The sequence below is a fragment of the Anolis carolinensis genome, chromosome 3 (assembly GCF_035594765.1).
Source record: "Anolis carolinensis isolate JA03-04 chromosome 3, rAnoCar3.1.pri, whole genome shotgun sequence".
In the NCBI taxonomy this organism is placed as follows: domain Eukaryota; kingdom Metazoa; phylum Chordata; class Lepidosauria; order Squamata; family Dactyloidae; genus Anolis; species Anolis carolinensis.
This window is the reverse complement of record NC_085843.1, coordinates 229,200,009-229,220,204: the sequence shown is the minus strand read 5'-3', so window position 1 is coordinate 229,220,204 and position 20,196 is coordinate 229,200,009. Positions and strand designations below refer to the sequence as shown.

Sequence of the window (20,196 nt, the reverse complement as noted above, 5' to 3'; positions counted from 1 at the left end):
TTTTATTCGGGCTTGGCCCCATGTAAGCCGCCCTGAGTCCCCTTTGGGGAGATAGAGGCGGGGTATAAAAATAAAATTATTATTATTATTATTATTATTATTATTGAAAGTTGAGCGTTGGCAGATAATCCAGCAGCCCCAAGCCAAGCCAAGTCCGCTTTCAGTACTAAGTTGATGGTCAAAAGGGGGCTGGTTGGTGAAATTCCCCAGTACTATTGTCCTATAAGATATCAGTGACTTGAAGTAACTTCGGGCAATGGCTACCTAGCGGCAAAGTTATGGTAATGGGAAATGGCTCTACTGCACCATACTCTCCAGGTTGATTCTGTGCAGTGGAAGAGAAAGGCCGAGTGGAGTGCAGCTCACAGAAGCCGCCAATCGAGTCTCAGCACTTGTTACTCTTGCTGATGGTTGGGTCTGCGTGAGACCATAGGCACCTGATGGAATCAGGATTTCAGTAGAATGCTAGTCAACAGGGCAACAGATAGAAAATGCCACCCTGGAGCAGTTCAAAATGGCAGGAGGGTTTCTCAGTGGCTGCTGGAGAGGCCTGGTTGCTAGGATGGTTCCCTTCCACTCAGCGGTTGGTGGAAAGATGGTGGGAGGGTCACTCAGTGGCTGCTGGAGAGTGTCTGGTTGGTAGGCTGATTCTCTCCAACTTAGCGGCCGGTGGAATGGCAGTATCAAAAAATAATACCCAAAAGCAAACCCTAATTATATCATTTTATATAAGAGAAGCATTTTATTACGCCATTGTATATAATGGGACTTGAGTATCTAATAAATATGGTACCCAATGGAGGTCCTAGATTCAAACCTAACTAAACCAAAGGGCCCACTATAGTGTGTAAATACTTTTTTCTCAATCCTCCATTTAGTTTTACTTGGTAAGTGGGTTCTAGTGTCATGAGGAAAAAAAGTTTTCTTATTAAATGCTTTACACCATTTAGTTTTCTGAGCCCTTGTCACAGTGTTCCAGCCTATAAAGGAGAAAAAGCACACTGAAGAGATGGCATAGTGAGGGGGACGTGGGTTTAAAAAGAGAATTTTCAAAGATACTTCTAATGACTATAAGTCCCATATGTTTTGATTGACCTAATAATTTGCTGAAGGCTTTTGTGGAGCCTATGTTTGAGAAAGGCCTATGTTTACCTGGTTAGATCTCACTCCCTAAGGTTCCCAGTGGGTTTTGAATCTATACTTGCAACAGGAATAGATAAGCAGATACTGAGATCAGGGTCAATAACATGAAAGCACAATTGTCTAAAGAGTCACATGTTGTTACACATAGAAAACGAATGGGGTAAATGATCTTTGTAAGCCAATAAGAATGTTTTCTACTTTCTGTAGAAGTGATAAAAATCCTTGCAACCATTTTCCAGGTTGCCACAAATCCTTTGATTGCATTAATGTATGCTTTATTTGTCGTTATTGTTAAGATCGCAATAAATAGCTTTTTGCAGTTTGAAGATCCAACTTTTTTCCTTCCTCACCCTCTTCACAGAAAGGGGCCTCCTGCTTTTGACTTTGGATTAAGAGGAGTATTTTTTTTTACATCTTTTTCCCTTCAATAACACTTGGTATCATCCTCTGTCTTTAGGAATTATTCGCATAGAGAGAAATGAATATATTTCACTGCAGATAAATATTCTGAATCCACTTAATTTTTAAGAAGTGAATATATAAAAGCCATTTGAGCTGTAGTCCAGTACCAACTTACCTGGGGTTAAGTGCAACTGAAATCAATGGGACAAACTTCTGAGTAAATATGTTCAGCTTGTGATGGCAAGTCAAGTGTAGGAGTTCCACTGAACTGGCATTTTTGAAATCTATTCTTACATTAGCTTGGGATATAATTAATATGCATTTCACAATAGATACACACACTCACAAAAGAGCTGACAGTCCTTATGGGAAACAATGGCTTGAAGATTGGTGAAATGAGATATTCACCCCTGCACTTTGTAAACTGATCCAAAAAACAATGTGGAAAGCTTGTTAACTACATCCTAAGCTAATGCAAAATAGACTGGTGTTCTTGACTGCAGAATTGTCATGCTTTGCAACTTAAATCAAAACAAAAGAAAGGCTTTTCAAATTACAAATTTAATAAAGATATATGTATAAATTAAATTCTTCTTTCTTGCTTATATTATTTACAACAAAACTATCTTCAGAAATTAAAAACATTAAGAGCTGCATAAATACCAGCCAGCAACATTGGGAGAAAATGAGAGAAGCATATCCCTTCTATAAAATCTTTGGTCTCTTTTGCAGTCCTCAAAGCATTCCTATATTCCTCTCCTGTGGAGATCTCTGCCCCAACAGTAGCTTTCACAGATATAGTTACAGAAGATCCTTATTTAGTGGGATTCCTCGTCCATTGGGAACATGCATGGTATACTCATTTATTAAAGCTGCTGTGTTCTTTAGCATCTCATGGAATGTGTCCATAGTTTTTCTATAAGCACTTCGCTGCAGGACAAAAGGACGAAACAGGTTCAAAGGTTCTGCCCTTTGGAGCCCCACAGGGATGCCCAACTCCTCTGGTAAGTTTTTATTTCCAATGAAAAAGTGGTAAAGTCTCTTTTCTTGCAGGCTTTTTTCCAAATATTTGAGCATGTCTTTTAGCCTGGCATCCAGGAATCCAGGGGCCCAGTCCATTCTGGGATGGATCTGCAGTAAATGTAGCATGACTGTTTTCAAGTGATAGTTTGTAAGGCCACTTGGTCCTGTTAGACTGCACTGTTTTCCATGAAGGAAGGAGAGAATCTGGAGACAGCTAAGATGGCATGAGTTGGCAGGCAGAGTTTTAGAAACAAATTGAATGTATCTCTTCTCACACACTGCAAATGTGAGGAACCAGTGAATGCTACTAGTGGGTTCCTCTGATACATTACTGCTTTGGAATTGGGAGATGAAATAGACATCAGAATCAGCATATTGTACCACAGGGGTGAGGTTAAAGACGATGGTTTTTCCAGACTTGAACTTGATTTTCAAGGCACCAGGTACATCAATGTGGTTAAAAGTAAGACTGAACTCATACTTGTGTGAAATTTTATTCCAAGCCTTGGTAAGTGCAACCTGGAACCAGGTCATGACCTGGTTAGCATCAAGGTATCGGGTGTCTTTGTAGCAAAGGAGATCCTCCACATGATTATTCTGCTTCAGTGGGTTCATTTTGCTGTGAAGGAGGCATAGCAAATCTTCCCCCAGCTTTGTCTTGTCACATATGCAGCCTGTTGAATCTTCATCTGCCCAACTGATCTTTATCATACCACAACCTTGTTTGTCAGGTGCAACTGATTCTCCTGAACACCAGGTCTCAAACTGGAAACAATATGGTGCTGGAGGAGTAAAGGGCACAATGAAATCACATGCTAAAGGTTTGTGAGCCCTCCAGTTTTCATACATGCTCCCAATCCCTATGGATTCCTCCACTTCCATGTCAGCATCCCGGTTACACACACTCCTCAAGGCTTCTAAAAGGTCATCTGCAAAGCCTTCCACAAGCTCTCGGTTCCTTGCAATATCACTGGTTACAGTCTGGAGGCACCTCTCATGAAAATTGGCCAAAATGACCTTCTCTGGCAAGATGGCTCCCTTGACTGCTTTCCCAAGTACATTAATTTCATCTTCTTCATTGGCATAATCTGGCCAGTTTGCTTCCTGGTAGTCTTGTCTCCAGAACTCAATCAGAAGGAAAACCATCATTGACAAAGCAGTCCAGAGGTTCCAAGGGAGAAAATCATGATCGTATTGCTTTTCTGACTCTGTCGCCTGTTCTGAAGACTTTGCCAATGCTTCCTGCATGGCAATCTCCTGCTCCAGTTTAAGTTGCTCCATCCTTAGGTTCTCTTCGCGTTCTTTCATCTTTTGAATGACTTCATCTGTGTTTTCAAGGATGGTGACATTGTCCTTTGGGAAGAGCAGTGGATGGTTGACAAAAGCTGTGATAACCACCAGACACACCCGGAAGATCCCTCCTGGCATTTCAAAGAACTTTCCTGTGAGAAAGAGGTAAAGAAATTAATAGTTTTATTTATATATGTACATATACACAAGGCAATGAAGTGCATTCTTGACATGGAAAAAGGAATATTTTCTAATTCTCGAAACATTTTGAGATATTGGAAGTAGTTGTCTCTTCCTAAGAAGGTTTTGTATAAGGATCGGTATATGAATAAAGCAGAGTAATAGCACAACAAATTTTCATTTGGAACCTCCTGCAATGTCATTACAGGGTGTTCACATTTCAAAATAAGACTGAGACATCCACTTTCTTAAACAGAAGAAACTGCAGCTATGAGAGGCAGAAACAAATATAAAAGAATGTAATATTGATTACAAGTACACAGTTTTTTTTTAAAGCAGTGAAATAAAAAATGAATGAAACTCAGGAAAAGCATGTAAAATCTTTTATAGTTGGTACCAAATATAATAAATAGCATTTTTGTAAAAATAAAGATGTGCATGAATAAACAAGATGAATTTTGATAGCCCTGTCTTTTTACAGCCCTGACAGCTCAGTGTATCAACTAGTGTTTACAGCGGTATGACAGTTCTATTCATAATGGTTCATACACATGTGCAGATTAAAAATGAATGTTGTCGCCACAAGGATGACCAATACTGCAGATTGGTAATCCTTAGTTCAAGTATAGTCTAAAATATTGGAAGGTTGTGAACAAGCTAAGCTTTAACATTGAAACCGCACTCAAAATAAAATACTGTCCTGACTTTGTACCAGTGCCGTGGACAAAAGTCAACCAGTCTGGAAATTTAATTTTACTTCAGTATTAGGGACCAAGGCAAAAGGAAGCACACCAGTTTTAATGCAGATGAAACCACATGGCATAAAGAGCTTGGATCTCTACCAGTGGATGACAGCGTAGAGCTCGGAAGGAAGGGCTGAGGAATTTCTGGGGCTACCAACACCCAGGACTTGCGGGCTGAAGCAATTACCTCACCGTCTTTAATGGCAGAGATATCTTTGTGTTGTCAAAGGCTTTCATGGCTGGAATCACAGGGTTGTTGTGTGTTTTCCAGGCTGTATGGCCATGTTCCAGAAGTGGAACATGGCCATACAGCCCGGAAAACACACAACAACCCAGAGATAACTTTGTAGTGTCAAGGTATTTTCTTTTATGAATGGAGAGCCCAAATGCACCAATGCATTTGGGCTCTAATTCCATGCTATATTTGAAAAAGCTACTTTTCGATTACAACTTTCCAAATTTTGCCAGCATTAATTTGCTACGTTCACTGAAGGATTGTAATTCACAAATAACTTTTCAGAGTTCTTCCTGCCTGGCAAGCACCAACATATTAAAGGGTCCTGATGCACTATTTAAACACCACAGTCTTCATGTAACATACCTCTCAGGTGCCACTCTGCTTCACCAAACTTTGTCCATACATGGAAATGCCAAAACAGTGATTCCTCTTCTGCCTTGAACAATGTCAGAAAAAAAGGATTATAAATGGTCTAAGGCAGATCACTGTTTATTAGGTTATACTTCAAGTACAAGGCATCTAGATGCAATTAAGTATATCATATTTAACACGAATAAAAATAACCTGTCTCCAAGGCTCAAGCCTGTTGAGCTTATTTAAAAATAAGTCAGGAATAACACTGCAAGTTAGTGCCTAAAGTCTTCAGGAAGTTACATCATTTCCCTTTCTTGGCTCTGTATTTTTTATAGAAGAGAATGTTTGTTTTGAGATTCAAATATAGCATGGCAGTGTGCCAGCAATTGGCTTTGGTCTTGAAAATCTAACTAAAAGCCCCTTTGACATGAAAGTAAGCAGAGAAAATACTTGACAGCAAGTCGTGCTATATATGCATGTCTGTGGGAAGAAAAATAAGGAGAGAAAGAAGAATGGAGCATCTTGAAAGAAAGGCACTGGCTGTCTAGCTGCCTGAATAAAAATGCTTCACAACACAGCATTTTGTTGCAGGCATCGCTTGTTTTCTATATACAATCTGTTTACTAAAATAAAAAGCTTTCATTGGGAAATAAGCTATAGTATACCATTTTTTTCTTGGCAACATAACTATAGTCAATATGCATAAAGATCCAATTGTGGGCAAGATCTACCATCCATGAAGCACAAATGTTAATTACTCAACCTATCAAAGATTCATTTGACTTTCTTATGTCTGAATGTAAAGGGATTAAATTAAATACACTTAACAGTAACCGACTAAATGTGCTACTATAACAGCAACGGAAACAAACCACATGGAAACTTGTATGTTGAGAACCTAATGAAATATGCCTCAGAGCATTTTTCCCTTTATGAGACGCTAGTGCTCCATCAGCACTCTCCTCCGAGGTAAAAGGTGTGGTTGCCCTTTTTGCATGTGGAAGATTAGATGTGTTACACCCATAATCCCAGCCCTGACAAACACAAAAAGCTTGATTAATATTAATAAATTCTTTCCCACTCTTGTCTTTGCATGCCAAGTGGTTAAGAGCATCAGTTAGAGCAGTGGTTCCCAAACTTATTTGGCCTACCGTCCCCTTTCCAGAAAAAATATTACTCAGCGCCCTGGAAATTAATGTTTAATTTTTTTTTAATAGCAATTAAACAGAAAGATATATGTACCTATGGCCATCACTGCTCCCCTGGATTGCTGCAGCGTCCACCAGGGGGCGGTAGCACCCACTTTGGGAATCACTGAGTTAGAGCAAGTCACACACATCAGCACATCACACTTTGCATATGTAATAAAATTTTCTGCTGTGTATTGAAAGGGAACAAAAAGAGGGAGAAGAATAGCTTTGAGCCCAGGCCCTCAGGGAATGTTTGCCTGGATTCTGTTATACAGTGGTTCCATTACTTTCCTTTTGCTGCTAATTACAAAATGGGGATTTTTTAAAATTGTGTCGGAAGCGACTTGAGGACATGCAGCAAGTTGCTTCTAGTGTGAGAGAATTGGCCGTCTACAGAGACATTGCCCAGGGGACACCTGAATGTGTTACCATCCTGCTGGGAGAATTCTCTCATGTCCCTGCAAGCTAGAGCTGGCAGATGGCAGCTCACCCCATCTTGTGGATTTGAACTGGCAACCTTCAGGTCAGTAACCCAACTTCCACGTCAGCAGTCCAGCCGACACAAGGGTTTAACCTATTGCACCACCATGACTCACCACCACGACACCACCCGAAAGTAAGACCTAGCAAAGTTTTTGTCTGGAAGCATGCCCGCCGAACAGAACACCAGAGCTTGCAGGATCGGTAAATATACGTACCATAAAGTGCTGTACATTGAAATATTGGTAGTAACAAAAAATTCTTGATAGGATTCACAGTTTGTCTGGTCATGCTGGTTTATGATGACAACTACTGTACAGTATATAATAAATGTTCATTTTTTTCCAACAATAAATGTGAATTCTTCTTCATGGAAAAATAAGACATCCCCTGAAAATAAGACCTAGAGCCTCTTTGGGAGCAAAAATTAATATAAGACACTGTCTTATTTTCGGGGAAACACGGTATATATTTGTGTTGATGTAACCCCCAAATGCAGAGACTCTAATCAACCTAGGATCTTTCTCCTTGGGGCTTCTTGACATTCAAAAAATATTGGGGGGGGGGGGGGGTGTTAAAGGATGTTTCAAATATTTTTCCTACCTATCAGTGAGGCTGTGGATGTGATGAGTCATGGGCCATGTAGTCCCGTTCCTGGCACTGTTGTGCTAGATGAAGAGGAAAACTTGGGTTTTTCACCGTTTCAGTCAGAATTAGAACTTTCCCAGCCAGATTTGGAAACCTTGCACCTGCAAGAGATTTGTCTTCCAGAAGTCTGTCAAACAAGCCCTGAACCTAAATCTCCTACGTTTTCTTGCCATGAGTTTTGTAAACAACAGAGGGGAGTTCAAGCGGCCTCTCGCAGGAGTGCGAGGATAGCTGCTAAGCATTCAGCTGATTAAGTCTGCTTTCCATGGGAAACTTTAAGGAGTCACACATCTGGACTCAGAGAATAGCTTTCGTTTCTGGTTCTCCAGAGAACTGCTCTTTGGCGGGAAAACGGGACCCTATTTAGGTGTTTTACCCACAAAGGGATCTTGCGGAGTCAATTCGTCAGCTACCGGAGTAGCGTGTGTGGACAGCTACTCCGTTTCCAAGCCTCGTTCCTGTTTCAAGCCTTGTTCCCGATTTCAAGCCTTCGTTTCCAGCCTTGTTTTACTCTCCGGATCTTGCCTTGTTTTCCGGACCTCGCCAAGTAATTCCACGGATCCTATTCTTGCTCCTCGTTTCCTTGTTGCCTTGAATCAAGCCTCGTGTTCCAAGAATCAAGTTATTTCCTAGCCTTGCTCAAGTTCATGGACTAAAGGACCTTGTCATCTCCCCTCACTTGCTTGGCAAGTGAGTGTTTCGGTTATTGGATTACAACTTTGGACCTTAATATTTCATATTGGACATTGTTTCTTTGGACTAATTTTGACCTTTCCTGAAAGGTCTACTCCTGGACTAATTCATACGCTTGCTTTTATTAACTTTATATATTTCCTTAATAAAGATATTAGATAGATTCTGGCCTCTGCGTATGGTTATTGGTGCTCTGCTGCCTGGGTCGTGACAGTGGATGTCTTTCTGTGTTTTAGTCTTAGTTTCCAAAGAACTATCCAAGGAGTTGTACCTGAAGCTAAAATCAAAGTGAAACCATAGCCAAATGACATAGGTGTATCAGTTGCAACTACTGTGCGGAGAGCTTCCATAGACAAGAGGCCCAGAATACTGTACTTTATATAAAGGAGTACATGATAAGAACAATAAAACATACTCTACTGACATAAATTACGGTAATTAGGGATATAAGTGATCTTTCTCATTTTTCCCTCCTACATTAATAGTGCAGGTTCATAGGGAGTATTGCAGGTACATGGGAGATGAAATGGCCTATCTTAGACGAGCTCTGCAGAAATCCTAAAAGAGAAAGCCATTGCTTAGTCACATGTCTCAAAATGCTCTCATAAATAATAAAAAGGGGCATCCTGCTTTGATCGCTCAATGCCAAAGGGTTCAATCCCATGACTAACAGCGGACATTCTTTCCATCAGGCAGCCTGGGGACCTTTGGGAATGTCTGTCCTCTCAGCCACTGGAAATACATTCTCTTCATGGAAACGCAAATGAGTTTCCTGTATACAGGTCAAAGTTACCCTACTTTATCAAAGGTTAAATGCCAGGGAATCCAACAGAGGGTTAAATATTTGCTCTATTAGAAAACAATAGGCTCTCCATAATCCTGAAACAATATTAATTATGTTTAAAAAATACCCTACAAAAACTAACTAAAATTATACACTGAAATATTTTGCTAATATTATGCCCAAAATGTAATATCTTATTTCTCAACTGCCTCAAAAGAGATGTTTTGGTTTAGCACAGGCGACTTCAAAGCTCCATTACTAATGATGTGCTGATTTTATGTTTGTTTGTTTTGCTTGAGGGATGTTTTGAGCAATGCTTACTTTTCAATTACAAGCACTTAAAAAGAAAGTGAAGTTCATTTTATCTCTTTTATCTCACAAAATTGGCTTTTGGAAGCGCTCTAAAAATTGCCTCTCCTAGGTTGGGGGTTGTTTTGGTCGCTAATGACTTTTGTTGTTAATGCAAGCATTACAGTTTTGACATGCCCTCCTTCTGCTGTCCAGATCTGTTCTCATCAGCAATGGAACAATTTTGATGACAGAGCACCAGTAGACCCTACATTTTCATGCAGAACATTTTGATAGCATTTCAGTATTACTACAAATCTGGATACTGAAGTGGAAAACTGGGCTGGACAGCCTGTGTACACTAGCAGCCTATCAGACTATTATTGCAGGATTGCTGCCAGACTTTAATTATTAGGGTTTTTTTCCCCTTCTGGTCAGTGAGACAAATATTTGTTACCGAAACCATATCATTTCATTCCTGGATCTAACCCAGTTACACTATTGAAACATTTGTCCAGTTACATATTTACAATGAGCCCCTTTAGCCCATCTTGCTACATTTAATATTTCAGTACAAAAAGAAGATGATCAACATGATTAATTGTAGAATATATATAAAAGTAATGTAAACCAATCAAGGATGCGGAATCAGTAGCACATAATTACAGACACATCAGACAACTTTTTGTAAAGACAACACTTTTTTTCATGCATGAAAATCTTTCCAAGAAAGGAAGGCCTTCTTTGCTATCATTAGATAGCAAGGAAGGCCTTCCTTATTTTGCTTTCAGCTGTCTTTGCAGGCTGACTGTAGAGGGAAAGGGCATTTTATGAGTTGTGTAGTTCATAATGGTTCTTCTTCTTTTTGGAGTTTTCTTCCATCTCTTCGCCTAATATCAACCTCCCAACATTAACAATGTCTGCTTCCAATGTTGACATGGAGTCATTGACCTCATCTTGGTGCTACAATCCAGTACCACCTTCTTACAATCCTTTTTGAGATTAAGTTTTCTCCTCTGAAAATATCTCTACCTCTATGATTTCTAGCATCTGAGATGCTATCATTGTTCATTTCAAATAAGAAAAATGGTATTATGTCAAGAGTCCTAGAACAGATCTCTTGTTTGCAGATCTGCTATATTGATTGTAGTACATATATATCCCAACCTTTTCCTATGATGGAGCTTGCACACAGAGACTCATACATCCGTAGAAATGAGTCCCATATATTCATTTTGTAGCAATAAAAAGGAAATTATCCATTATTAGAGTCTTTGTACATCAGTGCATTTGGCACATGAGACACTATATTCAGTGGTTGGCTGTTTCTGCACGTTTGGCATGTTTTTGGCATTCTTGAGGCATTGTATCAGATAGAAAGGATATGCATTTCATGTCAGATGAATCACGAGACTGAATGCCAGCTTACACTATTATAAAGCCAAGACCACTGGGCTTGTCTGCAACAGTTTTCTGCTTTTTGTATGGATTGTCACTAAAGATGAAAGCTTTGTCCTTTCTCACACAGTCAAGGTGTGGAGCCTAGCAACCATACACAGAGCTTCAGAAGAATAATCCAAATAGTACACCTGCACAGATGAGCACAGCACACAATCAAATATGGACATTCCCATCAGTTCAACTAATTTCATACTGCACCCAGTTCTCAAACCAGGTGGATTTTTATGAAGTACTTTTTGATCTCTGCATGATGCTGAATTCTTTCCTATCTGCGTGACATCCTGCCCCACTGCTAAAAGAAATGTGGGTAAAGAGTTTTGCTTATACAGCTGAGCTGGCAGCATCTGGGCTTGGCATACTAATACAGTGGTTTCTCTACCGATTCCACACCCAACCTTGGCCAACTCCTTACCTAGAGCTCCTAAAACTGGAATATCTACCTTCTAGAACAGCTTATTAAAACCTAAACTGGAAAATATGTAGCTGGACAGAAAGTTTGTGACTATTACTTAACACACACTCTTGAACACTTCAAGAATGAATGTTCTTCGAAAGGGATGCTCACCTATTTCTTTGACTTCCAGGGTTGCAGCACAACTATAATGCTTTCGTGACACTCAAAAGCTAATTGAAGACCACACTAATAACATTCCTCATTACTAATCTCCTATCACTGACCATTGCTTCAAATCTCCAAAAGGAGTGTTACCTGCCTTTTGAGGATCTGACTGTACTGGTGTTAGTACTGTGGGTAATAGAAAATCTGTTACAAGTCCAGGCTTCAATAATTACAGTTGCCTCACATTTACTATGGTGAATACCCAGTAAGATGGGAGACGAGCCTTCCTAATTATTGAAAGTTGCACAGATAAGCGAAGATTGTCTCTCCAGACTGAGAAAAGATGCAGGGGAAAGGGGGTTGCTTGAGAGCTAAACCAACATATTCTCCCTGCGAGTTTTTCCAAAGGGCAAGGGAAGGGTTTTCCCCTGACATTAAGTCTAGTCGTGTCCAACTCTGGGGATTGGTGCTCATCTCCATTTCTAAGCCGAAGAGCCGGCATTGTCCATAGACACCTCCAAGGTCATGTGGCCTGCATGACTGCATAGAGAGCCGTTACCTTCCTGCGGGAGTGGTACCTATTGATCTACTCACATTTGCATGTTTTCGAACTGCTAGCTTGGCAGAAGCTGGGGCTAACAGTGGGAGCTCACCCCGCTCCCTGGATTCAAACCGCTGACCTTTTAGTCAGCAAGTTCAGCAGCTCAGAGTTTTAAACTGCTGCACCACTGCGGGCTCCCCAAAGGGCACGGTTATCAGCTAAAAGGCCAGAAAAGGCTAATAAAATCTTATGGCACTTTTCCTGTGCAGGCCAAACTCTCTGAGACATGAGAGATCCATGATAGCTTCAGTTTTAATGAAAGGAGTGCTCTGGGGAAAGATAAACTGTTCTATCCCAATTTTCCTCTTTTATCTTAGTTGATCATCTGCAGAAAACACATTGATGACTTCTATTTCATAAGAATCTCCTGTTGAACTTCTACTATGCAAACAAAAAAAGCACTTTGCAAAAAGCAAACATTTCCATTTATGTAACTGCAGATACTCCACCTGCCTATCTATTTCTTTGACAAGCTTTATCAAAAACAGATCATGGAAAGTCTTGACTATTGTTTCATAGAAACTAAAGAAATGGAAGGGGTGCTATTAAACAATGGAGAACTCTTTGTTCACAGAACACCACTTAACCCATGGTCAATGCGAATACACCCAGCACTAAAACTTTAGCACATTTGGAAGTAAGTTTCTATGGACTCAGTGGAGCTGCCTTTCAAATTCAGCACCACAATGTAGCACCATCATAACTTTGCCTGTGACTCAAAGAGGAATTCAGGTCAAGGAAACAACTGGAGTATAGTACATAATGGTTAAGCACCCTCAAACCCATTTCCATTAATAAAATCAAGGCTGTCAAGATTTTGTTACAAACATTTTCATATCAAATGATGTAGAAGTTCTGGCCTAGATTTTCTGAGGTATCTACTGGTATATATGCTTTAAACTGTTTTTTTTTTTTTAAAAAGTTATATACTACATTAAGTTGTTTTGGTGCCTATCCCTTGCCCTGAGATCTTTTAATACAGGACACAGAATGGAAACATTTCTTTTAACAAATGTCATTGTAAGAAAAGAGTGAGAATATGTTCATTTTGCATGGTATTTTATATCTTGCTGCCTGCTTGTAAATGAAAATATACAAGAAACCTCCACGGTTTGGTATCTCTAATTGTGATTACACTTGTTAGAGAAAACAATCACATGATTCAAAAGCCCCCACAAAAGTCTTTTTCACTTTGACAACCAGACAAGATGCTTCAAAGAATACTGGTTCCATGGAGGTCAAATGGCCAAATACCAGTGAGTAGCCTAGAACCAAGGCATGAGATATTTCCCATTATAGGTTTCCAACAAGTTGTTTTTCTATTCCTATCACTTCTGAAGTTGGAGATTCAGGGTATCAAGTACAAGCTGTTGACATGCATTTTAACCTAAGACACATTCCATTCCAGTGTTATGTGCAATTGCACTTTTGCTTCATGCAGTGTGACCTGCATAAAGGTTCTTAGAGACAGCAAAAGATGGTTTAGTAGTTCAAATCAATGTTTCCTTCATACATTGTGAACTCTTGGTTGTACACACCAGAACAGATACAAAAACAACCTGATGTGGATTTAGAACTGACCTTGCTATGATAAAGGGTCATCAATCAAATAAAGTAGGCATGACTACACATACTCAAAGAATTGGATACTTTCAATGCAAAGATCTCTCAGGTGTGATATTATAGAAATACAGTAGAGTCTCACTTATCCAACATAAACGGGCCAGCAGAACATTGGATAAATGAATATGTTGGATAATGAGGGATTAAGGAAAAGCCTATTACACATCAAATTAGGTTATGATTTTACAAATTAAGCACCAAAACATCATGTTTAACAACAAATTTGACAGAAAAAGTAGTTCAATACGCAGTAATGCTATGTAGTAATTACTGTATTTACGAATTTAGTACCAAAATATCACGATATATTGAAAACATTGACTACAAAAATGCATTGGATAATCCAGAACGTTGGATAAGCGAGTGTTGGATAAGTGAGACTCTACTGTACCTTGCTTTGACTGAATTTGACAAACTGAGCCTATTATCCTACCCAAGGCTGTCTATTTTTCTGATTACTGTTATTTACTACAATTCCCAGTCACTTTGCTGAAATTTCGATAATATCCCTTTGCCATGGAGCCAGATGTTTTGTCTCAGAGTACCCCAACCTAGCTTCTACCAAAGTAGAGCTCTGCTGATGGTTTTGTATAATCTGACAGTTTATTTAGATAAAGAAAATTCAGTTTGAAAGTGGAGAAAGGAGGAGGCATAGGTGCTGGCATACAAAATACTAAGACCTGCCTCTTTCTGAAGAACCTGGTCACCCCAATTACTCTAACCTTTTGCTGTGGACAAGAGTAGCAACCATATGCCACCTGTGCCTAGCACTGCAGGAGTGCCCAGAGGCGCAGTGGCAGCAGGACTGATGACTTGTAGGCTGGGTTGCTGACCTGAAGGTTGGCAGCTCGAATTCAACCTGGGGAGAGCATGGATGAGCTCCCTCTATCCGCTCCAGCTCCATGCAGGGACTATGAGGGAAGACTCCTACAAGAATGGTAAAAACATCAAAACATCCGGGCGTCCTCTGGGCAACATCCTTGCAGATGGCCAATTCTGTCACAACAGAAGCAACTTGTAGTTTCTCAAGTCACTCCTGACACACACAAAAAAGCACTGCAGGACACTCTCCTTGTTCTCTCATATTTTTTTTTCTTCCCTTGAAGACTAAGCTCGCATTTCCTTATCTCAACTGTCATCCCTCTGGACCTGTACAACCTATGCATCTTACGTCACTACTTCATAGATTAGTGCAGAAAATTATACAATTCACCAGAGGTTGTTATACTGCAGCTCCCATGAATCCTAGCTAGTGTACCCAATAGTGAAGAATGCGAGTAATAGCTGTTCCAACACTATAAACACAGTTTTCATCCTCGTTACAGGCCAAACACAAGCCAAAACCAACTTTTGCACAATTCTGTCTGGTGCATATTCTCTGTGTTCATTTGAGTCTCTGATTTATATACCGTACTTGGTGTGCTGAGGAGCATCTATTGCATATGGGAGGATTCATTCTTTATTAGAATTCATATAGTAGTACAGTAGAGTCTCACTTAACCAACCTTCACTTATCCAACATTTTGTATTATCCAACGCAGTCTGCCTCCCACAGCTGTTTCTCTAGGCAGCAACATGCAGCGGGCCAACACGTCCAACAACACATGTGCAGCCACATTCCCAAACAAGTGGCAGACTTGTTGTAAAGCATGTTTTGGTGCTTAATTTGTAAAATCCTAACTTAATTTGACATTTAATAGGCTTTTCCTTAATCCCTCTTTATTATCCATCATTTTCGCTTATCCAATATTCTGCCAACCCGTTTATGTTGGATAAGTGAGACTCTACTTTATTTGTAGCGAAGTGTCCATTTTTAGACATGCATCATTTTGCTACAAAGTAATTCGTCTAGCAAACTGGAGGTTAAACCAAACCCTTATACAGACACAAGCATACATTGTAAGAATAAAATGTATGGGGACATGACATAGCACTTTAAATATATTCATTTATATAAGTGTGTGTGTGTGTGTGTGTATGTGTGTCTATGTGTGTGTGTACGTGTATGTATATATGTGTGTGTATATATATATATTTACTGCTTATTTCACCTGACACACCTACACACTACAGTCAACACACTAACTGTGCCATAAGGGATTTTTTATGTTTGATAAATAAATGTTTCCAAGGTTAACAAAGATAGTGTGTAATCATCACTGGGAGAAATGTGGTAAGATTATTTACTGCCAATTGAAATAATATACAGCTTATATATATCTCTGTTAGAAAAGATATCAATTTATAGCCATATCTGAAAAGGACACACACTACTAATAGCCATTGACTGATTCAGTTTTAATGAATTTGTCTAATCACATTTTAAGTCATCCCAGCTAATGGGAAGTAGCAACAGATTACCTAAAGGATTAGAATTAAATGTGTATTCCAGCCCAATGGATATAATTAATCTGAATGTTAATATGTTCAAACAAATGAGCACAGGATTGCAGGTGAGCTTTTCATGGATCAGAACCTTACAGTGTATACCTAATGAATATCTTTATGGTTTGACATGAATATAGGCTGAACGGATTAGTGTAGATAGCAGATGGGGCCACATACATCCTATATCATTTCAAGGATAATTCTATCATTTGCTCTGGGGGGGGGGGGCAGTCCTTCTTTCCAGTGTACAAAATCAAAAATCCCTTTACTTAGGAGCCATAAAGTTGTAATTCAAAATTGTCATCCTAGGCATGACTATTTAAAATGAAATTAAATAGAAACGAATGTGTCTTGCATGTAAGTACAAAATTTAGTTTTCCTCCATCTCTGTGAAGATGATTGATGGAGGCCTTTCAACAAAAACTGCTTAGATGCAAAGTGGGAAAACAGGGACAGAGACTTTCTGATGGTGGTTCCTTTCAAGAACTTTTTTCCCTAGTGGTAGCCCAGTTTATTATCTTGTCATATGCGGGTAAAGGTATGTTATGCTCCAAGGTTTCAGACTTTGGAGCTTTTCATTGACACGTTTAAACACTGCAGTAGTATGGATGCTTACTTAAAGGCATGCTCTACTGGACAGGAGGCCTTCCTCCCAAGTAAGGATGTAGAGAACTTAATTGGTGACTCATTTGAATTTAGTGTAACAGCAAACCTACCCTGTCTTTGGAATTATTTGACTCAATGAGTGCATACAAATATATGAAAGTTCAATCTCTGCAATGTCATGATATAACAACAATAAGCAAAACAAACAGGAGTACCAGAAAGCCACAGGTATCTATGGGCATTGCTCCCCTAAAGAAGAATTTCTCCATGACCCCAACATTTCTAGCATTGCATGAAGTTAAAACTTCATTTCAGAGTTTAGAAATACAGTTTACACATTCAAAGAAAAGGGGCAAGCAACGTTACAAAGGAAATGCAAACACAGCTGAAGATGTGTTTCTGGCACACTTTCTGCAAGGCTAGAAATTTGTCAACTGAGGCATGGCATTTGATGGAACACAATTCCCATGTGAACATCTCCTTGGGGGCCATCTACACTGTAGAATGAATGCAGTTTGACATCACTGTAATTGTCATAGCTCCTGGTATTTGTAGTTTTACAATGTCTTAGCCTTCTTTGTCCATGAGTCCTGGGGCCTCTCCAAACTACAATTCCCAGGATCCATAGCAGAGTTATGGCAGTTGAAGTGGTGTCCAAATACATTAATTCTGCATCCCTTGGAACAGCCCGTTAAGTCTGAGAATGTCACCAATTACCAGAAAAAAATGCTCCAATTTCCAGCAAGTAAAAAGCATACTGCCCTTTCTCAGAGGGAGAGATACAGATTTGGAGAGAAGGAATGTTTGTTTGAAATACTTCCTCTTTCGCTGTCTCCCCCAAACTTCCTCAATTAATTCTAAAAGCTATGGTTATTGGTTACTATAATTTTATGTATTCAATGTGTTGTTGAAAGCTTTCATGGCAGGAATCACTGGGTTGCTGTGAGTTTTCCAAGCTGTATGGCCATGTTCCAGAAGAATTCTCTCCTAACGTTTCACCCACATCCATGGTGGGCATCTTCAGAGGTTGTGAACTTAGTTGGAAACTAGGCAAGTGGGGTTTATATATCTGTAGAATGTCCAGGGGGCACGTTTGAGGCAAGTATGAAGGTTGCAATTGATCATCTTTATTAGCACTGAATAGTTTGCAGCTTCAAAGCGTGGCTGCTTCCTGCCTGGGGGAATCCTTTGTTGGGAGGTGATTAGCAGGCCAATGGATATTCCCACCACAGACATCAGAAAAGCTGCAAGACCAAGAAGAAGCCACAAGAGTAAATACAAAGATCCACCCAGTGGAAAAGTGTTCTTACCATACATCAAAGGAATCACTGACTGATAGGGAAGCTGATGAAGAAACACAACCTACAAAGTATTTACCAATCCACTAAGAAAATCCAACAAATGCTAGGTTAAGCGAAGGACAAGAGGGATCCTCTCACCTCTGCAGGAGTCTATTGTACACCATGCAGCTGTGGACAAGTCTACATAGGGACCACCAAATGCAGCATTGCACAAACATGAATCAAAAAAACATGAAAGGCACTGCAGAACAACTCAACCAGAGAAGTTAGCCATAGCAGAGCACTTGATGAACCAACCTAGACACAGCATATTATCTGAAAACACAGAAATGCTGGAACACTCTAACAACCACCATGCCAGGCTACACAGAGAAGCCATTGAAATCCACAAGCATGTTGACAATTTCAACAGAAAGGAAGAAACCATGAAAATAAACAAAATCTGGCTACCAATATTAAAAAAAACTCTAAAAGCAGAACAGTAAACAAAGAACAATACTAAAAAAAAATAGGAATTCCAAATAAGAAACAATCAGGGCCAGCTAATCACCTCCCAACGAAGGATTCCCCCTGGCAGGAAGCTGCCAGACTATTGAATGCTAATCAAGGTGATCAATTGCATCATTCACACTTGCCTCAAACGGACAAGAGTTCAGGATTGCTGTGTGTTTTCCGGGCTGTATGGCCATGTTCCAGAAGAACATGGCCATACACCCCGGAAAACACACAACAACCCTGTGATCCCGGCCATGAAAGCCTTCGACGACACAGACAAGAGTTCTTTCTCTCACCCTGGACATTCCAGATATATAAACCCCACTTGCCTAGTTTCCAACAGACCTCACAACCTCTTAGGATGCCTGCCATAGATGTGGATGAAACGTCAGGAGAGAATGCTTCCGGAACACGGCCATACAGCCCGGAAAACTCAGAGCAGCCCATTATGTGTGTTGTTCGAAAAGCAGGCACTACAAGTAACTTTTGCCGAGAAAGTGAAGACACGAGGCCCAGACAAAGCAAAACCAAAACTGAACTTCTCTCCCGTTTGTGACTCTTGAGAAGAGGATCTTGTGAATCCCCACGGAGACCCACTTGAGGACCAAAAGAAGGGGGATGCCTGCTGGCTGGCCCTTTACATCTGCAAGGAAGAACTTCTCGTACTCCGGCATGCAGAATTATGGCAGTTAAAGGGGCGTCAAACTGCCTTAATTCGACAGTTTGGTCCCCCCCCCCCCCCACCCGCTCCATCGTGGCTGCTTTGTTTGGAGACACAAAGAAAAGGCGCACAAGCAGCCCAAGAGGATATACCTACAGCGCCCAGCTTCTTCTGGCCCAAATGCCTGGCTTTTGTTGGTCCGGATGGTTAGGCGGCTCAAGGCTCGGTCCCCGTTGCCCTCTCCTTTCCTCTAGCATCCTCCACGCCTGTTCCTCTGAAAAGGAGAGCTTTACTAATTCGACTTTTGAGCTTACTCATTTCCTGGAGATCCAGCCCACTAAAAAAAAGAGAGAAAGAAAACACACCCCTTGTGCTGAACTTTCTGTTGAGTCCCAGGACGGTCTTAAGGTGGCAAGACCTAGAAAAACGCCTTGTCCCTCCTTTTGTAAAAAAAGTACTTTGTTTATGCCAAGAATCCTTCAAGTATGCGAAGTGTGAGTCTTTGAGTCTAAGGGTGCACCCCTACACTGGAGAATTAATACAGTTTGACACCACTTCAACTGTCATAACTGAATGCTATGGAATTCTAAGAGTTGTAGCTTTAAATAGTCTTAGGTTTTCTCTCCCAAAGTAGGCTGGTGCTTCACCAAACTACAACTTCCAGGATTCCATAGTATTGGGCCAGGGAAGTTAAACTGGTGTCAGCCTGCATTAATCCTACGCTGTAGATGCAAGCACTGACTAAAGTTGCTAAAGGGCATGAGTCTATGTATAATAATAATAATAATAATAATAATAATAATAATAATAATAATAATAATAATAATAATAATAATAATAGGAGCTCCCGGTGGCGCAGCAGATTAAACCGCTGAGCTGCTGAATTTGCTGACCAAAAGGTCTGTGGTTCAAATCCGGGGAGCGGAGTGAGCTTCTGCTATTAGCCCCAGCTTCTGCTCAGCTAGCAGTTCGAACATGCAAATGTGAGTAGATCAACAGGTACTGCTTCTGCGGGAAGGTAACAGCGCTCCATGCAGTCATGCTG

General features: G+C 40.2%; 1 protein-coding gene across 4 annotated transcripts; it reads right to left on the bottom strand.

Annotated features, from left to right (window-relative positions):
- Positions 1-2,087: 2,087 nt before the first annotated feature.
- itprip (inositol 1,4,5-trisphosphate receptor interacting protein) lies at positions 2,088-19,522 on the bottom strand. 4 transcript variants are annotated; one of them, XM_008106605.3, is made up of 3 exons: positions 19,304-19,521; positions 5,383-5,455; positions 2,088-4,010 (listed from the first exon to the last, which is right to left on the bottom strand). In XM_008106605.3, exon 3 carries the CDS (start codon positions 3,994-3,996, stop codon positions 2,347-2,349), a length of 1,650 nt encoding a protein of 549 aa, XP_008104812.1. In that variant the 5' UTR covers positions 3,997-4,010; positions 5,383-5,455; positions 19,304-19,521; the 3' UTR covers positions 2,088-2,346. The 4 variants fall into 4 exon arrangements, with proteins under 4 accessions (XP_008104812.1, XP_003218565.1, XP_008104813.1 ...); XM_003218517.4 differs by having other exon boundaries at positions 19,308-19,521; XM_008106606.3 differs by having other exon boundaries at positions 5,383-5,451; positions 19,308-19,521.
- Positions 19,523-20,196: the final 674 nt, after the last annotated feature.

Coding starts and splice junctions, on each gene's coding strand:
- itprip (XM_003218518.4), bottom strand. CDS start 3,996: ATGCCAGGAGGGATCTTCCGGGTGTGTCTGGTGGTTATCACAGCTTTT.